Genomic DNA, 21,287 nt, shown 5'->3' on the forward strand with positions numbered 1-21,287 from the left:
TTCCCCCAGTAATTGGGCCAACTCTGATCAGTCTCAGAACTTTCCACAGCGCCTTGGTGGGAATTTGTAGGAAGGCTTCGCGTTCTGTTATGCTCACCTGACTCCCACGGAGGCGCTGGCCTGGTTCGAGCTGCTGACCTCTTCTAAGGTGATGCGCAGGGTTCGGAAGACGGACTGGACCGGGCCCCCAAATCTGGCTTGTCTGGCTTGCAGAAGTATCCTTCTGTAGGTGAAAATAGGGGATTAACTGTCTGCGGGGTAATGCAATCGGCCTCCCACTTTCCCCTCACCCTCCTCGAAACCCTTCTGTGATCCTCGTAGCGTCTCACCTTAGGGTCTGGAAGGACGAGCTCTCCATCCTGCTTCTGATGCAGGGGCGCGTTGGTATCCAGTTACTTCACTGGATTTTCGGATTGGTGAGAACCAAACTTGCTTGGCTTCCAGGTAAGTTTTTTGATAAGAGGTTCCCCTTGTGTCCATGCATTAATGTACTAATGCTAGTGTCTTTTTCCCCCATAGGGGCCGGGGTACGGAATGCTGGGGAACAGGCACCGACCCGAGATGAGAGGTGCAATCCTTGTAGAAATCAGGTAAGTCTTTAATGAGCGTTTTTGGTAATTACTTTTCATTCGCTCATTTTCGCTGATGTCTCTTTTTCCCCTTAGGGGCCGGGGTCGGGGTCCGGAAATGCCAGGATGCGGCGTGGACCCGAAATGAAGAGGGAATGAATCAACAGGTAAGTCTTAACATGGAGATTTAGCTTTCCTTATTCCCTTCTCTCTCTCTCACCTTTTGTTCTGTTCTTTTTCTCCCTAGGCACTGGGGCGTGACTGCGAATCCGGATGATCGCTGCTGAACATGGAGGCGCCCTGTAAAGGTGAGTGGAATGCGGCGCTGCAGCGATCGACACAATGAGCTTTTAAATAAAAGTCTTCCTTTTCAGGATTGTCGGCGAGATGTCTCCGGGATGCGGATTAAGCAGGTAAGGACTTTTCCTTCTTCTGTTCTCTTCTTCACTTCCTTTGCAGGTGATCCAGGATGCTGGCAGGCGTGGCAGAAGTCAGGATGCAGGAGCAGACACGGTGAGCGTCCAGCTGCTAGATGCAGAACAACGCGAAGCACGTGTGGCTGTTCGGGTGGGGTTTAAATAGCCTTGGAAGAAGTTCCAGGTATGTATCCTTCCTCCAATCAGGTATGTATCCTTCCCCGACCACGCCCGGATGGTAAATTAGTCCCACAGGTAAAGTAGTTCCTTTCAGGCCTCAAGGAGGCCGGGATCCTGCAGCATGGTCTGCATCAGGTAAGTGCACCCAAGCCCTCCCATAATGAGCCTGGCGCCTATGGCGCCAGGACTGATGTCTTTTATGAGCCTGGCGCCATAGGCGCCAGGACACTGTCCAAAGGGCCCCTATATGGGGTTGCCGAGTCCTTCCTTGGGGACTGGATGTCCGCTTTCGGGGACGCAGGGCTTGAACCGGCTCCCCGGGAGCCGGCATCATGACAGTAAGGAACTCACGGTGGCCACTGTAAAGACATACACAACTGATCACAGTTCAAGGGTGTTTGTTAAACTGTGAATGCAGGGTGGGAAAACGCCCAACCTAAACTTAAATCTGAGATGGGAACAAGCTTTGACCATCAAATGTAAAAAAGGCAGTCCTTGTGGTGTCTTGTCAAAATAAAAGGCCTATACTAAAACAAAAACTATTGCCAAATCCTTACAACTAAGTACAGAAAGGGTGTGGGATAGGGGTTTCAAAAAGTGTTCACAAATAATAAGTAAGGATGCGATTGCCAGGGGTCTTCCTTCCCCAAGCTTAGAGCACGGGACAAGGTGGATCTCCTGAGCACAGCACACACTCTAGCTTTCCCAGCACGAGCCGACAGTTCCGTACCAGCTATCAGGGTCTTCAATGGTTGAGTCTCTTTCAAAAAAGAGTCTCGTGCCTTTGAGGGCGTGTTGTATTCAACAAACAGTTCTGTTCTACATATACGTTGGGTGATGGCAGAACCCTCACAAATCGTATCCAATCGAAAAAAAAACTGTTCCTTTCTCACTTGACTTTGGGTGATGACTTTCCACCCCTGGATCTCCCTCTTTCGGGCTCGGACCCCTCTCGGACGTCAGCCTCCCTCTTTCGGGTGCACTATGGCTTTTCTTGAATTCAAAAATCTTAATGTCTTTTTGAACAGTTCTTCGGTTTCACCCCTTTTTGCTTCGCTAAACAATTCACTGTGGACATCCCTCGCTCGGGTTCACGACTGTCAACACACTGTTCATAGGGATTTCAGGCTTCGCCCCTTTTTGTCAGCATCTCTCCGCTGGCTTCACTCTTGCCAACTTTATCAATCGTGCCTTTCTCATTCAATTCTTATGATGCAGGATTCACTTCCCCAATTCTTATGATGTGGGATTCACATCCCTTAACTTCACAATCATCTGTTGGTCAAAGTCTTTGGATGAAACACAGGATTTTACAAGACTCTAGTATGACCACTTTGACTCCCTTTTTGCCTCTTTTCCTTAGACCTTCTGGGTATTGCAGTTTCAACAATCAGGTAATTGTGAGAGCACCCACATGGTGCCGGACTCCTCCGTTACTGGTTTTCCCCCTTCTAGCATCAATAGCTTTTTATGCTTTCACAGTTCAATTAGCAGCTTGCTACTTTTCGTTCAACACAGTTCGGTTTCTTAGCGATTTTCCCCTCGACTGACCAGCTGTCAGGAACCACTTGGCTTTCCTTCTCTTTGGAGTACAGGTTGGTACCACGGAGATAAGCGCCTCTCCCCGACTTGGTTATCAGCAGAGGATGGTCTCATGTACCTTTGACACCTGCAGCAACACACTTTGGCTATTGTTTGCGGTCTTGCGATTCCTTCTGCTGAGGTTTCACGGGCATGGATCGAAAAGGGCAAGGTCGCTTCTCTCCTGGTCACCCTCTCGGTATGCGCCGCCTTTCTCCTCCTCTTGAACTGCTGTGCTGCGTTAGCTCTCATGTCGTGCGGTCTGCCTTGCTCGTACTGTGCTTTCATGCTTTACCTTTTATCCCTGTGTGGAAGGGAAATGGCTGTCAGGTGTGTGTGTGTGTGTGTGATTCTGGCCAATTGCCTGACTTTGCCTGACCCTTGTAACAGGACATGTCAGTTAAACGGCTCTGGTGTTAGTCTGTTGTCTTTCGTGTTGTGCGAAGTGTTTGAGTCAGAAAAGAGGGGCAGGGGAGCAGTGTTTTCGAATATCCTACGTGGTAGGATGGGGAAAAGGTATCGAAAGAAGGGGATACCGCGTCTCACCCATCAGTGTCCCACTCCCCAAGGACCCGATCCAGGTGATCCTCCCTCACTGGTCCACACCGAGGAACTGGATCCAATAGCGATGGCCGTGTCCTGGCTACCTGGATGACAGAATATTGTAACCTGCATTGCCAAATCCAAAGATGGGCAATAGTAAATCAAAGGGGACCAGACTTTCCTAACGTGGGATATCCAATAAGACATGCATTACTTACCGTAATAGCATTTCTGATGATTGTATCTGCTTAGATTCACATGCTGTGCATATGGTCTGACATCCAGTGGTAACCGCGGAGTATTGCATCTTGTCTTTCGGGGACCAAAAGGGGACGTCGGCATAGGCGTGTCTGTAACACTATCCCGATCATGATGTGTAGTATACCCAAAATCCCTCACGCGCCGAGGTCCCTCCAATTGTATTTTTTCTTCCATGAGGGAGCCCAAGGCTACTGTGAGGGAGTACATAAAGAAGAGAGAAGTAGTAAGATGTCTATGTTCCTTCCACCCCGAGCGGGGAGGTAGGGAGGGCGCATGTGAATCTAAGCAGATACAATCATCAGAAATGTTATTACAGTAAGTAATGCATGTCTTCTGATGCTTGTTAATTTGCTTAGAATCACATGCTGTGCACAGACTAGCGAGCAGTACCCGGAGTTTGAGGTGGGTTGTGAGAAGGAACAGTAGAGAAAAGATGTCTTAGTACTGCTTGTCCCACCTGAGAATCAGACCTAGAATGAGTGTCTAGGCAATAGTGTTTTGTAAAGGTGTGTACAGAACTTCAGGTTGCCGCTTTGCAAACGGACTCAAGGGGAACATTTGCAATGAATGCTATGGATGCCCCAGTGCCTCGAGTAGAGTGTGCTCTAGGCTTTAGGGGCAGTTCTCTCTTAGCAAGAGTGTAACAGTGTGATGCATTTGACAATCCACCTTGAGATAGCTGATGTCGAGACAGGATCCCCTTCTCTACCAGCTGCCACTGAAACGTAAAATTGGTTTGTTTTCCTCAGTGGTTTAGTTCTTTCCAGATAGAACATGACTGCCCTGCGCACATCTAATGTGTTTAGGCTTCTTTCGGCCATGCTAGTGGGATTCTGGAAAAAAGTAGGTAGTTCAATCGATTGGTTCACATGGAACTTTAGGCGCAAATCTGGGGTGAGTGCACAGGACTACCTTATCCCTGTGGACTGTAAAAAAGGGGTCTATAACAGAAAGCCTTCTAATAGAAGTGATAGCCACTAGGAAGGCTGTTTTATAGGTCAGGTATTTTAGACTTGCTTTGTGCATTGGCTCAAAGGGAGCTCCCATGAGCCTGGTCAAAACCACATTTAGGTCCCACCCAGGAGCTGGGTGAGAAATGGGAGGATAAATCCTCTTAACCCCTTCCATAAAGGCCTTGATCACTGCTATCTTCCACCACAACACCTTCTGTTGTGATGCGGTGTCGGCTGAGAGTGCAGCCAGATGAACCTTTAGGGAATTGAAGACCAACCCAGTGTCTAACAGATGGGTAAGGTACAGCACAATGTGTGTGGGTGAGCAATCCATGGGATTGATGCCCTTGAAATTACACCAGATGACAAAACGTTTCCATTTGCTGACATAGCAATAACGTGTGTTAGGTTTCCTAGCATCCCTGAGTATGTCCATGCATCTCTGAGGGAGCTGTAGGTGTCCAAACTCTAATACCTCAGGAGCCAGGCTGCTAAATTCAGAGTTTCTGGGCATGGGTGTAGGGTCTCCCCCTGTCCCGAGACAACATGTTGTACGGGCAGGGTAGTTTTACTCGTGGGGAGAGGGACATTTCCATCGGATGAGCGAACCAGGGTTGGCAGGCCCACATGGGGGCCACCAGTATCATGGCAACTGGTTCCTGGTGAATCTTGTCCACTATCTTGTTGAGAAGGGAGTCGGGGGGGGTGTAAAGCGTAGACAAGTTTCTGTGACCATGTTATCCAGAGACCGTTCCCCAGTGGTTCTGGGGGTACCTGGAGGCGTAGTCTTGGCATTGGGTGTTCTCTTCAGTTGCGAGCAGGTCGATCTCTGGGAATCCCCATTCTGCAAAGACGTTGGACACAATGTCTTCGTGCAGATGCCATTCGTATTCTTCGGGCAGCGGAAAATCTCTGCTGAGCACGTCTGCCAGAAGATGGAGTTCCCCTGGAACATGGTGGGACAACAGGAACATCTTGTGTCTGAGAGCCCATATCCAAATGTTTTGGGACAAGTTGGATAGCCCTGGAGAGTGAGTGCCCCCCTGTTTGTTCAGGTAATACATGGCTTTAGTGCTGTCCGTTACAATCAGCACTGTCTTCCCTTGTATTTGCATCTGAAAGGCCTTTAATGCCTTGAGCACCGCTAATAGCTCCAGTAAATTTATATGGTTGGATGCTACTTGAGGGGACCACACTCCATGTGCTGTCTGCTGAAGCAGGTGAGCCCCCCCACCCCGTGAGAGATGCATCTGTCGTGAGAGTGGCTTCCACTGCAGGGGTGGTGAAGGTCTTCCCCTTCAAGAGGTTTTCTCTTGACCACCACTGCACAGAGAGAAGAAGGGCTGGCGAGACAACTACCAGATCTTCCCATTGTCCACTGGCCTGACACCACTGGCTGTTGAGCCACTCTTGCATGGGACGCATGCGCAGTCGCGCATGGGGAACTGAGTATATGCACGACGCCATCATTCCTAGCAAACCCATGGCTTTACGCACCGTCACCTCCTGACTGGCTACATATTGAGGGATCTGGAAAAGCATGTTCTGAACCCTCTCATTGGAGGGGAAGACGAGGCCATTTTCCGTTCGAATTAGAGCTCCCAGAAATTGTTTTGTGGGACTAGGCTGTATTTCTTCTCGTTGATAGAGAAACCCAGACTGAAGAGAAAATCTACTGTTTTTTGGGTGTTCGAAAAACATGTGTTGTACGAGTCCCCTGTTATGAGCCAGTCGTTGAGGTATGGGTAAACTGGGACGGATAGTCTGCGCAGGTGTGCTGCCGCCACTGCCAGGACCTTCGTAAACACCCTTTACGCTGAGGCGATGCCGAGAGGGAGCACCTTGAATTGGTAATGCCTGTCCTCTATCATGAACCTTAGATATTTCCTGTGCGCTGGCAACATTGAAATATGTAAGTATGCATCTTTCATGTACAATGTTGCCATGTAGTCCCCCTGGTTCAACAGTGGGATCACCTCCTGTAGCGTTACCATGCAAAACTTTTGAGGTTTCATGAACTTGTTCGCTGGGCGCAGGTCTAGAACAGGGCGCATGGTGAGGTCCTTTTTGGGTACAAGGAAGTACACTGAATAAATACTCTCGTTTATCTGAAGAATAGGGACGGGCTTCTATGGCGTTCTTTCCCAGCAGCGCTTCCACTTCTTGATTCAGGATTTCCAGATGGTCCGGTGAAAGGCGCAGCGAGTGTGGTGGTCTGAATTGTTGAGGTCGGGCGAATTCCACGCAGTACCCGTGGGCAACCGTCTTTATGACCCACTGGTCTGATGTTATCCCCTCCCATGCCGTGAGGAAAGATGTTAATCGCCCCCCGACCGGGGAAACCTGGGAGGGGACCTGGATCTGATGGTGATTTCTGACTGGAGGCTGCGGCTCCTCTAGGATTGGGGCCTCTACCTCTCCCTTTGCCGCGTTGCTGCCTTCTTGAAGGGTAGTATGCGGGGCTTCCTGAAGTTGGTCCTGTATTGAAAGCCCCTCGTGCCATAGTTACTTTGATTCGCACAGGACTGCCCTCAAAAGGGCCGCCAGTAGTTATTACCTTTCTGGGGGGAAGGTTTTTGTGTGATCTGTTGCAGAGACTTCTCATGCTCTTTTTTGGCTGTTTCTAAGGCCTCATCAACCGCTTTCCCAAAGAGGTTAGCTTCTTCAAAAGGCTTATTGATGAATGAGGCCTGTGTTTCGGGTTTAAACCCTCAGGTACGCAGCCAAGCGTGCCTTTTGAGTAGGGTGCCTTGGGCAAGAGACATGCCTGCTGTTTCAGTCGTGTCCAGAGTGTTCTTTATCACATTCTGGTTCACCTGCCTTCCCTCTGCTACAATAGAGAGAATTTGGACTTGGCGGGTTCTGGACCTCCTGGAGGCCTTCCTGGAGTAGGTTCCACTGAGCGTCAGCATAACTTGCCAACAGCGTGGTATTATTTGCATAGTGTATGCGGCAGCCGAGGTGACTCGTTTGCCTAAGGCATACAGCCTTTTGGATTCCCTGTCTGGGGGTGCCTCTTTTTCGGGTGGTAGTCACTACCAGAGAATCGGGGATGGCGTGCCCTTTAATGTATTGTGGGTCAGAAGGAGACGGCAGAAACTATTTTTCCACTCTTGGGGTCACTGCCCGGGTTTGAGCCGGTGATACCAAGGAGGGAGCCAACCTTCTCTTGATGGAGTTAAGGAGGGGAATGGCTTGGCTAGATGGAGGCTTCTGCTTCTCCTTAAGAATATTCTCTACAAAGTCCTGCTCAGGCACAGCCTCTTGAGTAGAGATCTCACAATGTTCAGCTGCCTTCTTCAACATCTGGTCATCTACAGGCAAGGCCTGACGAGCCAGAGTGGACGGAGGGGAATCCAGACAATACATCAGTGTCCTGATCTTGATGGGGAAGTGTCCATGGGTCCGTTCCCTCTTGCTGGGTTTCCACCCAAGTGTCTGTGGCACCCGCCTGTTCCTCCTCATAATTCTGTAGAAAGGAAGTTTCTTCCTCTTCATCGTAAATGTCCCTATAGGTGTCCATGTGGACAATGTCGTCCTGCTGGATTGGGACAGAAGGCTGATCTTCCTGATAATGAAAAGTAGATTGAAGGTTAGGCTCTCCACGAGACCTTTTCGGGGAATGATGATCAGAAAAACTGATAATTCTCTCCAGACAGTCCATACGGTGTCCGGTCATCATTTCGAATTCAAAAGGATCGAATGCAATACATTCGAATCAAAAAGACCGAAAAAAAGAATTTTGGTTTTGGAATAGGTACAATTTTTAGTTTTTGGCCAAAAAACAGGGGTTTGGGTGGGGGGACCCCCCCCAAAAAAATAAAAGAAATTAAAAAAAATAAAGTGCATTCCATTCTTTTTTTCCCTGTCCTTTTTTTTCGAAAGTATTGCATTTCGAAACTTTGTATTCGAATCTTTGACCATGAACCAGTCCATACACCCTTCGAATTTCTCCCTCGTCTATTTGGAGGACCCAGGAGGGCCTATGGGTGGAAAAACGTGGTCTTCCACCATACGTCACCGAAAAGTGTCTCTTAGGGTGTTGGACAGAGGCTCTTGACTGTCCTCATAAGGATTGTGAGAATCGGGGCCCCATGGCGTATCAATAGATTTGTCCGCAGCTTGCCCCATGATTTTCAGCAGAACCGGGATAAGTCCCACTGCTGCAGTAATTCTCTTGATGCTGTCCTCAATAAACGCTGAATCGGCCCGAGATAAAAGTTCCGATGGTCTATCGGTAGGTGTATTGCCTGCCGCGACGTTAGGGGGCATAGCCGTCGGTTTTTTCGACTAGAGGCCTAGTTGTGATTTTTGGGCCTACCACGGCCTACAGGACCGTTGTAGCGTCGGATTTCCACGCTTCGACGTGTGAAGTTTTTGGAGTAGCGCCCTTACTTGTTTTTGATTGCCCAGTCGCAATACGCTGCTGCGGATGCGGGGAAGGCTTTGAATCGGCACCATCTGAGGAAAGCGCCAAACTTTGACGCCCCTGCTGGCGCTTTCACATTTTTGTGAAATAGTCGAACTAGGCATAGGGGTTGTGGGCTTAGTGAGATGCGCTTGTACGCCCCTGTCGCCAGGTGTTGTCCCTGAAGCGAGACCAGAGTCAGACCGAAAGGGTAAAGAGGGGGAAAGAGGAAAGACATACTGAAAATATGGCCACCCTGACCCCACTCTCCCTACTGTAAAGGTCGGCCAGAGGACCCGACCATGTGGAAAGTCCGGCCGCTGGATATTAGGCGCCGAAATCCACCACCGTAGACGAATTCCCCCGCAGTCTTCGTCGAAGATGTTCCTGTGACCAAAGTGACTTAACTGGGAATAACCGACAAGTCGGTATAAGATAAACAATGTCTCTTATGTAAGAGCTCTGCTATAGGGCGACCAGTTATCTGGGCAGAGAAAAACAATCTGCGGGACCTCGGCGCGTGTGGGATTTTGGGTACACTACACGTCACAATAGGGATAGTGTTACAGACACGCCTATGCCGACGTCCCCTTTCGCCCCCGAAAGACAAGATACAATACTCCGCGGTTACCACTGGATGTCGCACCATATGCACAGTATGTGATTCTAAGCAGATTAACAAGCATCAGAAAGGGACATTATAACCCTTATTGACAAAGCCAAAGAATGTGGAAAGTGATACCAGGGCAATAGGAATCCAATAGGCCCAGAGAAATATTCCCTGTGGGAGAAAGCTGAAAGTGATACCAAGGCAATAGGAATCCAATAGGCCCAGAGAAAGATTCCTATGGGAGAAAGTTGTAAACCACATTGCCAGCAGCCAATAAATTGTGTAAATAGAAATCAGAGACTGCAGGAGAAAAGCCCTCCTTGTAAAAAGGATAAAAAGGTGGAGAAAAATGTAACCTGCACTGCTTATGGCAAACAAATGAATGTGGTCATCAGTGTCATTTTGTGCAGTATACTTGTGGAAGAAGCTGTGAGCCAATTGTGTTGAAAGTCAAGAGGTTAAACCTAGAAGCAGTTGTTGGTTTAACTCTCTTCTTTGAGGATTTAAGTGTGGAGAGTTTCACCACATAGTCGTTTTTATCCTGGCAGGCGAGTACAACCAGGAAAGGGACAAATAGTGGTTAGTCATGGCAGGCGAGTGGAGCAGGAAAAGGAGAACCTGAAGTACTATGAATATGGTATAAGGTTGTGGCAGCAAAGAAGTGGAAATTCCACTACCGTGTTTGGACTAAAGTTTTGCTTGTTGACTGAACCATCCTGACTACGGTGTTGCTTATGGAGGAGCAATACAATGTTTTACAAAAGTGATTGATCTTCAAAGAAAAGAACATTTACGCTGACTTTTGACTTGAGATGTAAAGAGAAAGTCCTTTTGGTTTGCCAAGCAGAAGATTGTGGAACTTTATATATTCGAGTGTGAAAACGCTTTGGAACAGAAATAGTCACTTTGCCAAGTGACGTCCATATTGAATGAAAAGACCTTTATATTGTACCTAGACGGATACTTGGCTGGTGAGAATTACTTTCCTGACATTGAACTTTGGTTGGAAACATCCTGAACTGATCCAGGGGAAGGGGATCCAACCCTGGTCACAAGGACTCCCTTTTATGATCTTTAGGTTTGAATTTATGTTACTTTGTGAAGTTTAAACACCAGATAATTCCTGTATGATGTTATTGTATGTATTAGTGCGAGGGACAGACACCTTTGGACATTAGGTCATTTTCCTTTAGCCTTAGTTTGTTAGGTAGGAAAACCCTTGTTAGGCTAGGGAATGATGGGCGTTTGTCTCACCTTTTATCATTTAATAAAAATGGCGACTTGTGAAAAAACGATACCTAAGCATCCGTCTCGCATTTCTGACCCTTCACACAACGCTGGTTGCATGTTTGGGTTAGAATCCCAATCCGCACTGCCAAATGCGGAGGGCAGGTCATGGGCAAACGACTCCGGAGCAACAGGTTCTTCTAACAGCTTACTTTATTCAAGTTTCATCTCAAAGGTCATAGGCTCAGGATGATTCACAAAAAGGGGAGAGGGCGGAGATACACAGGGAACAGGATCACATTCAGTGCACGGGCACCCAACATTCACTCAGTCAACACTCTGAACATTCCACTGAACTCTATGCAGGGCTGTCATACGCAGAATGCAAAGTTAGACCATGTAATTTCACGAGGAAGGTCTCAGGACAGCTTATAAAAATCCCACACACCCAGCCATTTCCTGACGGATGTTCATGCTTCTGCTGAAAATGCTGGGATAGGTGGCTTGGTAAAAACAACTTTGGTAACTGGATTCACTCTGCTCCCCCCATGATGCCCACAAGTGTCTGAGATGCAACACCACCAATACATAATTGCATTGGTTGGGGGTAGAGCACCACAGACAGAGGCAAAGAAGATTCTCTTTTGGTGAAGTGGGGGTGTGAGTAGGTTCTCCTGCCTGGGACCCAAAGGTTCTTTCTGTTATGGGAGTTCTGATCAAGTCTACCAACAGGCGAGACTCTATAAAACTATTCCTTGGTATACAGGCCCCAAACGTTAGTATAAGTCTATACTACCCAGGCTTGGTAGAATGGCAGAGCAGCCAGGCGTATCGTAGGAGGAGGATGATGTGAGGTGTAGGTAAGTACAATGAACTCAGTAAAGACATAGGCCCAAAGAAGCCCTGACACACTTGTAGGTATAGTAAAATAGACATTTATTTTATACACACAAGGCAAAGTTATATTCAGTTAAATACTATTTAAACTAATCAACTCAATAGACAACATCAGCAATACTTCAGATGAGGAAACTAATAGCAGTGCAATGTACAGGTTAATCTAAATGGTAAGTACAATCACTTCTTATAGTCACTCAGAAAACAATCTGTTGTAGGAATAAAAAGGGTTATTTAACACCAGCAATAGCAGTTCAATACTTTGATAGGCTTATAATACTTTTCAAAGGCCACAGGGCTTTAGCAGTCCATTCCTAACTAGTTGTGAGTTCTTCAGTCCGTATGGAGGGAATGCAAGTCAGACACAGCAGCAGACAAGGCAAAGTTCCAAAGGATACTTCGATTATAAGTAGAATGCTTTCGTTGGTCAAAATGTTATCAGGGACCTTATAAAGGGCTCCCTATAGGAGTACACGCATTAGGCATGGGCGAATGGTATAAGTGAACACCCAAACACCGGAATCAGATCTCCAGTAACTCAGGAACGACAAAATGGCTTGAGGTAAGTACTACCCGGAGTCCCACAGTACCTGATGAAGATGCAGCTAGTTTCTTTCACGGGGCAGCAGCGGTGGACCCGGTCTCCTGTTACTTGGTCGTGCTGACTAAAGAAGGCACTCTGGAAGGGAAGTTGAGAGAAAGGACTCGCAGCAAGGAATTCTTCGTACTCACACACATCAGTCGCAGTTTTGGTGCCTTTTCACAGGCTCCAAGGGTGAAAGTTTACCACCCGGTCAAACAGCCTTGATTCTTCGATCCTGCACTCTGGTGAAAGGACTGCGGAGAGGGGAGGTCCAACTGGAGCACACCAAAGTTCTGGGAGGATTAATTCCCGGGAAGACGATATACTGCAATTGGTTGTAGGTCCCCTTGCATTCGCAGTTTGAATCCCAGGAAGGTCACAGCATGTCAGGGCATGGCTCGTTCTGCAGGTCATCTTGAGTCTAGTTGGTCCTACCAGCCAAAGGGAACGAGTCAACCTCTTCTGAGCTCCTCTGACAAATCAAAAACGGGGTCAGGACAGCAGTGCTCTGTTTGCGGTAGGCATCTCTGGCCGTCTTCTTCTTTGGATCTTCTGTTCCAGTGGTCGACTTGCCTTCTGCCTCACTCACCTTTTATTAGGATTTCACACTCCTGCTCTGCAAACTCTCCCTCCAATCCGGACAGCCAGCCCCCCAGTGGGAACTGGTTCTGTCGGGCACAACAGAAGACAAAGTATAGCTTCCTGTCCTCGCAGACACACTGGAGCCTCAGATACACAAAGGGTTCCCACTGAACACAAAACTCAAATCAGGACCTCCACCTGCCAGGATGGTAGAAGGACCAAGAAAAAACAATCACACAAGAAATGGAGTAAAAAGAAAGTAGCCACCATGTTGGAACAAAGGTGGCTCTCCCATGCATAGTCACAGCTGTGAATACAGCCTGCGGGCAAAAACACAAAAGTCAGTAGAACACGTCCACTGCCACCAGCCATAACTATAGGGTTTGTTACTGTCAAATAAATGTTATCATAGCTGAGAGAAAGGGGATACTGGGTATCATATCAGCACTCCCCATAGGGTGGTGTGTGCTGCTCTCTCAAAAGGAAAAGCTAAGCAGGATACTAAGTGGCCCTGGAGACCAAAGGGTTGCTGTGTGCTGCAAACGTGAAATACAGAGGAAAGCATGACTCCATAAAAATAAAATAAAACACAATCAACAGGGTTGCCATGATCAGAGCATGAAAGAATGAATGAGGGGGAAAAGGCTCCCCTCATTCAGAAGAACAAGAAAAAGGTCCAGAAGTCCAGCAAAAAGTGCGGGGGTCTCAGTAGGAGACGGGATTAGGCATAACACTGATACATCTCCGTAACACTTTCATCCACCTTTCAGGTACAAAACAGAAATTTGACAATCTTACTAATGCCAATTTGGCACAAGAATGGCTTTGCAAACGAATAGCAATCACCGCCCCTTAATGCGGGTTATTAGTATTAAAGAAAGGACGGCCCTGGCACAAGATCCCAATGCCCGCTTATGACCTGTTCAAGAAATCCTCACCAGAGTCTTCCTGAGATGCCTCCGCAGGCTGTTCGTGCTTCTGCTTTCGCTCCAGTTGCATGACGAGCCAGCACACACGATCAGTCAGTCGGCTTTCCCGCTTCTTGACATTTCTTAGTCGCTTCAAGAGCTTCTCCTCCGTTTGCAGCAACTTGTCGAGGGTGAGCTTCAGAGATTTGGAGCTGCTGGCACAGAAGTAATTGTGATCCTAAAAAAAAGTGTCACTGATGAGAACTTGTGTCAACAACTCGACTTAACACTGGACTCTGTTGCCAAAAAAAGACCATGTCGAAGTTTAGTTAATATAGTGCTGATAACGCATGAGGTCATTTTTACAAACACCATAAAAAAATGCAAACTTTCCTGGAAACATCAAAGGTGATATAGGTGGACGACTGCTAGTATCACCCCCTACTTGCCTGCTCACTCGCAAATCCTCCATGGCCTGTAACTTTACTCGCACTATAGATCCATATTGAGCACAAGCTGCCTTGCCTCAGCAGCCATTTCCAGGGGCAATCTAAGCACTCCCCTACACTGGTATTCTTTCAATTTTGGAGTTCAGAAAAGCTGTCATCTACGAACTGTTTGACCTGGAGGAGGTAAATTTGATATTTTCCAGAGCTGCTCCTTCTGCTCCAGTCTGTAATGTACTCTCAAAGACCGATACTGTTAAAACACTCCAGCATGGACAGTTGCCCTCCCAGAAAAGTGAACCCTTTTCTCAATTCCCGGATCCAGGGGATCCAGGCAGGACCTCCCAAGACCCAGGCAGGCTGCAGAAGAATCCCCTCTGCTCTGCAGAACTTCCATTTCAAGCAAGGAACAGCTCTACTTCTCTAAATGGAATCACCGCCCCCACTCGCCAGGAGACAAGTGGCAAGAAATGCTGTGCACTAGTCAGAAGCGATGGAAAACAGACCTGCGCACGCCCCTCACAAAGTAGAGCCCCCACTCCTTACCCTGCCAGAACAGAGGGTTTGAAATTGAGGGGAGCTGGGAGCTATTTAGCGCTTGCTTGTAGCTTACAAGAGCCTGGTTGGCTTGACCCCAACAGCTAAAAGGAGCTACATCAGGCTCCTCAGTGCAAATGATGTCAAACACACACCTATGTGAATTTAACTCTTCAGTTTTGGGCAATCTATAAATAAACATTAGAAAACCTATATGACATGTAAAGCTTAAAGGGTAATCAATATTGGACAACATGATACATTTGCATCTTATGCGGAAATTAGATTTGCATAACGCTATGAACTAGCTACGTGTTGCCCAGTGGAAGCTCCTGGTCACTGGTTAATGCGGTATACACAGCAGCTGATTTTAGCTCCTGCTTATCCAATCTGAATTTTGAACCCTGCAGATCAGCGCCGTGCGGAACCTCAGCCAATTGCAACTCAGCTCCAGGGCTTGGGCATATGCATACAAACAAAATATGGCACTATAACAGCACTGGAACCCTCAACTGAAAATTTCCAAGGGGCGGGGAAGTGAGCAGAACCCACCCATATGAAGGTTCAGCAACTAGAATGCTCAGATTGCTAAAAGCTAGAAAAGTGGCTGGATGCTAGAACCCCGACACAGTGCTGAACCTTCAAGATCTGGGGTATAGGGGCAGAAGAGGTAGGAAACCAGCATCCCCACTTTATGCTTTGACTCATCCCTTTATGCTTTGATTCTTCCCATCACTGCTGAGAGAAAATCATTCCAAGGAGGTGTGAGGAGTCAGGAATGAAACTCAGATACAAGTTAGTAATTTTGGATCAAGACTTATTGACAATAAAAGGGGTTGGAAAAATGCTGTCTGTCCCTGCACTAAGGATCCAGCTGTGTTAGAATGTCCCAAGAAAAACCTGTGCCAGGTCCAAAGTTATATTCTGACCCTCACACTATAAACTAAATGGTTTTAGCCAAGCCAGATGTTGGGTTTTAGAACTATTTTGATTGGATCGAGCCCCCCTTGGCCCGGGCCCTGTTTATCAAGTTTAGATTAGGCTCTTTGCAGGCGGTTACATTTACCGCCTCGTGGAGACCAGAGAATAGGAGTGCTTGCACCCTGTGCTACGCAAGTGAGGTGACCGTTGTGCGTTTCATGTTCCTTTGCCCCACTATGCAGGGACTGAGAAAGTTGTATTTATATCCCCTTTTGAGATCAGCTATTGTGTGTCCACAGAGAACAAAGCTCTTTTTTCGTGAAACAGTTTTCTACTAATGTAAAGAATAACGTGTTCAATACCATCAAGACCTTGTGAAAGAACTGCTCCTAAAAGCAACGTGTGAAGCTTCCGTCTGTAAAATAAACTCACTGTTGAAATCTGCCGCCTTCAACATGGGTTCACTACACAAAATGTGCTCGAGTCCATCAAAACACAGTTGGTCTTCCTCTTTCCACTTCACCTTATGGGGCTCTGCATTTTCAGCTCATCAGTGAGGCAAGACGTGATGGATGAACAACCGAGGATGAATCATCTATAAAACCGCACTAAACCGAAAAAGGCTCTTAGGTCTTCCTTTGCTTTGGGTACTGGCGTTTCCTCGACTGCTTTTACTTTCTCCGTCTGGGGTTATACTAGCCCATTGTCAACAAAATATCCAATATACTTGATGACTGTCTGTGCCAAGTGACACTTCTTTGGATTTGCTGTGAGCCAGGATTTTCTTAATGCCCTGGTAATAAGGTATAGGCGATGTAAATGTTCTTCCCACGTCCTACTGTGGATGATATCAACGTATGCTCCACAGAAAAATGCGTAATGCCGAAGGACTTGGTCCATTAACCTTTGAAAGGTGGCCTCGAGTAGCCCAAAAGGTAATACCTTGAACTGAAATAGTCCAATGGGGGTGGAAAATGTGGTATTCTCCTTGTCCTCTACATTAACAGGGACTTGCCAGTATCCCTTTGTCAGATGAATCATGGAGAGGAAAACGGTGGTTCCCAATCGATCAATCAGATGGTTTATCCTTGGCATAGGATAAATGTTGAATTGGGAGACGACGTTTACCTTCCTGAAGTCAATGCAGAATCCCCACGATAGGTCTGGCTTGGCAACAAGTACTATCGGAAAGGGCCGAGGGCTCTCAGAAGGTTTGATGAGATCAGTTCTCAGCATGTTTTCTACCTCCTCTATGATCAGATCGGTTCTAGTCTCGAGTCTCCGGTAGGGGTTTAAATGGACCACTTTCTCTGGGGGTATACGGATAGAGTGAATTATCCCCTTAACTCGTCCTGGCTCAGTTTCAAAGACATTGGGGAATCGTTCTGAAGTGGGAGAATGGAAGACCAGGCTCCCGTCCTTCACCTCTCGCGCTTGGCCTAGAGGGTCACGGCCCAGACACCCGCCGCGAGAAGAGTTTGTCCAGTTACCAGACGACCAGGTACCATGGTACAGGAACATACGGATGTGTCCACCTGTTTGCCCAGCAGCCCGCACTGGCCATGCCGACACCTGCGGCTCGGATCAGCTAGACTAAAAACCACACGTCGTTAGAGATGCCATGAAGACCTAGACAACTGGAAGCACATCTGTACAAATATACACACCTAACATTCCCACAACAATCTACACGAAGAACATACTCAGTGCTCTGACGTAGGCGACAGGCATATTCACGGACGTGCATCTTTATTATTTTTACATAGGCTTTCAGAATGCAGAAACGCAAGATGCATCATGAACTCATCTATAACGCCGCTTGCTCACGCTTCTCTTGAAACCCGTTACCACCATGAGAGGTATAATAGAAACACGATACTGGTCATGGAAATATACGCCACTATAACCTAAAGCACCCATGCCCGAAATGGATCACTTATACACCAGGCCCAAGTAGGCCTCAGGCAAGAGTTCCCGTGGACATTAACAAAGCAAAAGTCAGGTTGCTGATCCCGCAGAATGAGCCTGGTGGAGCAACCAGCCAAGGTCGCAATGTTGCAAACCCACATCCAAGAACAAATCATCAAAGGCATGATGTTGCAACCTTGCACTCCGCGTACCAACGTTAAAGTCATATCTACAAATTAAACCAGACACACAGTGGAAAAGCAATATTAATTGTGCAGAATTCTGCCTCAAACACGGTCCCGCCTCACGTGACCAAGCCGAACCTGACGAGATGCCAAAGCCCAGGAGAAAGAAAGGCGTCTGGGTCCCTCGCTACGAGACATAGGCCGATACACTTGAAAGGCTCAATGGACATCTGCTACAGTGGGAGCGGTCAGCCTTCCACCTATGAATAAATCCTCACATTGTCTGCACGTACCCATATTGAAACATTGTTGCAAACACAGGTACACCGAGAGCTGGGAACAACGGTGGTCCCAGGCTGGGGAGCTCACGGATGCACCAATCAGAACATGGGGCTCTTATCTCAGACGTCAGTAACATTAGCCAATCCTCAGGAGTCTTCATGTAACAATTCTTATGTATCTAATTATAGGGACAACCCAGATATACCACCTGACTACACCTTGACCACTAATATCATTCTCTATATGTGTACTATACTAACCCTACCACTCGAGCAACCAATTAAGAGTGGCGATAGGTTTTTTGTTAACTTTTTGAAGTGACGCAAGTAGCGCGTCATATTACAGTAAAAAGGGCCTGCGAGCCCCACGATTGTGTGTGTGTCAGGACGAACGCGTACGCTCCTTGACCCATCCCTGCCGTTTGCATAATAAACAGCAGAAGTTGCCTTGCTCCTTGTGTGTGCCTCATACTCTGTCTCGATCCGAGATATACACGGGAGGAGTTGGGGCCTCCCTGCCCGGAGGTCTGCGGACGGCCCGGCCGACCCCGGCAGAATTTCCCCCCGACAAGTTGGAGGCACTGCTGAGATCTGTTTAAGATCGACTTTTATTTTTAATTTTTCCAGGCACTCCCGTTGCGAGGAGGCCCGGCGGCGCGGCCCCCTCTGCCGTTGCCCCCTTCTGAGGACTACAGGACCATCGCGGAGCTGCGAGAGGACCGGACAGCGCAATCCGGATATTGGCCCTCGGAAGCCGGTTGAGAAGTATCCCGCCCGCGGTCGGCGAGTGTCCAGACGTGGTCCAGACGAGGGGAGGTGGCGAGCCGCTTGGAGGGGTGCACGCAGTCGAGCGGCCCTGCATCGAGAGAACTTGGTGAGCATGACACGCATAACAAGCAATGCGAAATTGTGAGGGAGGGGGAGGAAGTAAATAAGGGAGGAGGGAGGTATTGTAAAGCGGCGAGGGTTTAATTGAGTGTTGCTAATGGAATGAATGGTAGCGAAACGAGTGCGAGAGCAGGCGGCTAACGTTACGCGAAAGAGGGGGGCGGGGCACGAAAACATCACGTGCAGCCGCTCGTAACAGTGAGCTAACGTTACGCGAAAGAGGGGGGCGGGGCACGAAAACATCACGTGCAGCCGCTCGTAAGACACTGATTGGCCTAAATCGCGACTACGTGTGAGGGTGGGTGTGTGGTTTCCTACGATTTGATATTTATTATTGAATGAGTAGATGAGGTTCCCTATTGTTCGAGCAAGAAACTCGATAGGTAGATGACGTTTCCCTGTGGGCGGTGGCTAGTTACGTAGTTGCCCAAAACGGAAGATAATTGGCTGGTTAAGCCCTCCTGTTGAGGGGCGTATCACACGCGAGGCGACGCAGCGTGCGCAGTCCGGTTATAGTATTGATGAGATTACCTTGTTCCAGGAGAGACAGGAAGACAGCTGTAGGGTTAGCGGGGTAGATTACAAGTGTATTTTGAATTTAAAGAACATAACACGAATATACCAGTAGCTCGAAGAAATCGGTGACGTCACCAGTAGGGATTTAATAGGATATCGCGAGCACAAGGAACATTGGGTTTGAGAGTGGTGGGGAGGAGAAGCATGATAAAGGAGCTGATACGGAGATAAACTATAAACCAGTGGATCGAAAGAAGAAGGGGAAAGGGGCGTGGCTGCGCACGGAGAACGCCGGCCACGGCAAGTGTAAAAGGGGGAGGAGAACGGAGAAACAGGACAACTGTATAAGATCGTCGTAAGGGGTACGCAGCCGCAGGGGGCTGCGTGCGCTTCGGCCGCAGGGGGCCGTAGGGGAAGGAATATAATATAACATCACATTTATTACTATTGCATAATTTGTCAAAGGATTGTCGTAAGTCCCCACACTTGCGGGGCGAGGTAAGCAATACAAGGTTGTATATTGTAAATTGGTAGTAAGGGGAAGGGTAACAAGGGGAGTACAACCATGTCATACGGGAGAGGGTCGGGAGGGTGGGGGAACACCCTCACTACCCCACTACAGCACATATGCACCACACTGCCACCACACAGGGAGAAGTTAATTAAGTACAGCATAGAGTGGACCCAGGGGACAGACAACAAAATGTTAACACCATGGCCGCCTAATGGTAGTTTCGATCCATATGCCCAACACTCACTACTGAACCATCTGCACAATACATACAAGGGGAAGAAGTTGGCAAACCACGTGGAGGTGTTTAACTTATGGAGGATGTTCCAGGGGTCTCGACCAGGACCAAATGGAATGTTCACTATGGGGGAAACACCGGAAGAAAAGGAGATTAAGAAAGAAGGAACGGGTGGGGAAAAGGAGTGCGAAAGCACAAAAAATACGGGGAACGAAAGACAGGGAGGAGAAAAGGTTGATAAATCAGACGACATAAAAAAGGAACCGAGCAATGAGATACCCATAACACCGGGAGTGAAAACAGAGGGAGGAGGGTTGTACCCTTTAAGAGAATTAGGAGAAATAGAAGGACAGTTAAGGGCGGCCGAAGGATACTCAAACCCGGCATACAGCCCTCCACCATATGTGGCTCATGGGAAGATACCAATGGGGGAAGGGAGGATTAGAGAAGAGCAGACTGTAGAGATAGGAGACGATGAGTGGGTAGCTGCACAGATATTGTTGAAATTACGAGGCTCACTAACTGGAGAAGAAAGGGAGGCGGTAAGGAGAACAAACGAGGATAGTGCCAGAGAGAGTGAAATGAGGGGAGAGGAGCTACTACGGCAGAAGGAAGAGATTTTGGAGGAAAGATTAGCAAAACTAAGGGATGAGCAGAATGAACTGATCAAACAACTTGAGAGGGAGGAAAGAGAGAGAGTGAGGAAAAGGAAAGAAGGTAAGGACGAATTGGAAAGATTAAGGGAACGAAGCGAGGAACAAAAGAGAGAAGCTGAAAGGGTAAAAGCAGCAGCAGATAGGGTATCAAGAGTAGTGCTGAGAGAGAAGAAGAAGGAAGAAGAAGAAAAGGAAAAAGAAATGGAAATATGGAGGAGGAGGATAATATCTGAGACAGCTAAAAAATATGAAGAGGGGAAGGTAATAGAGAGTATAGTAGAAAGAGAAAGGGTGAAATGGGAAAGGAAGAGGGAGGATGAAAGGATATTGGAACAGATGAGCAACGAAGTAATGGAGGAATTAAAAAGGAAAAGAGAGGAAAATAGTAGGGAAATGGAGGAGAGAAGTGAAGAAGGAAGAGAAGGGAGGGGTAGGGAGAGTGAAAGATGGGGAGATGTATATAAAAGTAGGGAGGTAGCAAC

The 21,287-nt window shown here is 47.8% G+C and overlaps 1 protein-coding gene across 4 annotated transcripts in view; it reads right to left on the minus strand.

Annotated features, from left to right (window-relative positions):
* LOC138528725 (zinc finger protein ZFP2-like) overlaps positions 1-21,287 on the minus strand; it is a 189,750-nt gene that overhangs the window by 21,641 nt on the left and 146,822 nt on the right. For all 4 annotated transcript variants that reach the window (XM_069640592.1, XM_069640590.1, XM_069640591.1 and 1 more), the window contains one exon: positions 13,749-13,956. In XM_069640592.1, coding sequence (XP_069496693.1) covers positions 13,749-13,956 — 208 coding nt within the window. The remainder of the gene's footprint in view (positions 1-13,748; positions 13,957-21,287) is intronic.

This window comes from Ambystoma mexicanum, chromosome 7q (assembly GCF_040938575.1).
Source record: "Ambystoma mexicanum isolate Mex_15411 chromosome 7q, UKY_AmexF1_1, whole genome shotgun sequence".
Taxonomy (NCBI): Eukaryota; Metazoa; Chordata; class Amphibia; order Caudata; family Ambystomatidae; genus Ambystoma; species Ambystoma mexicanum.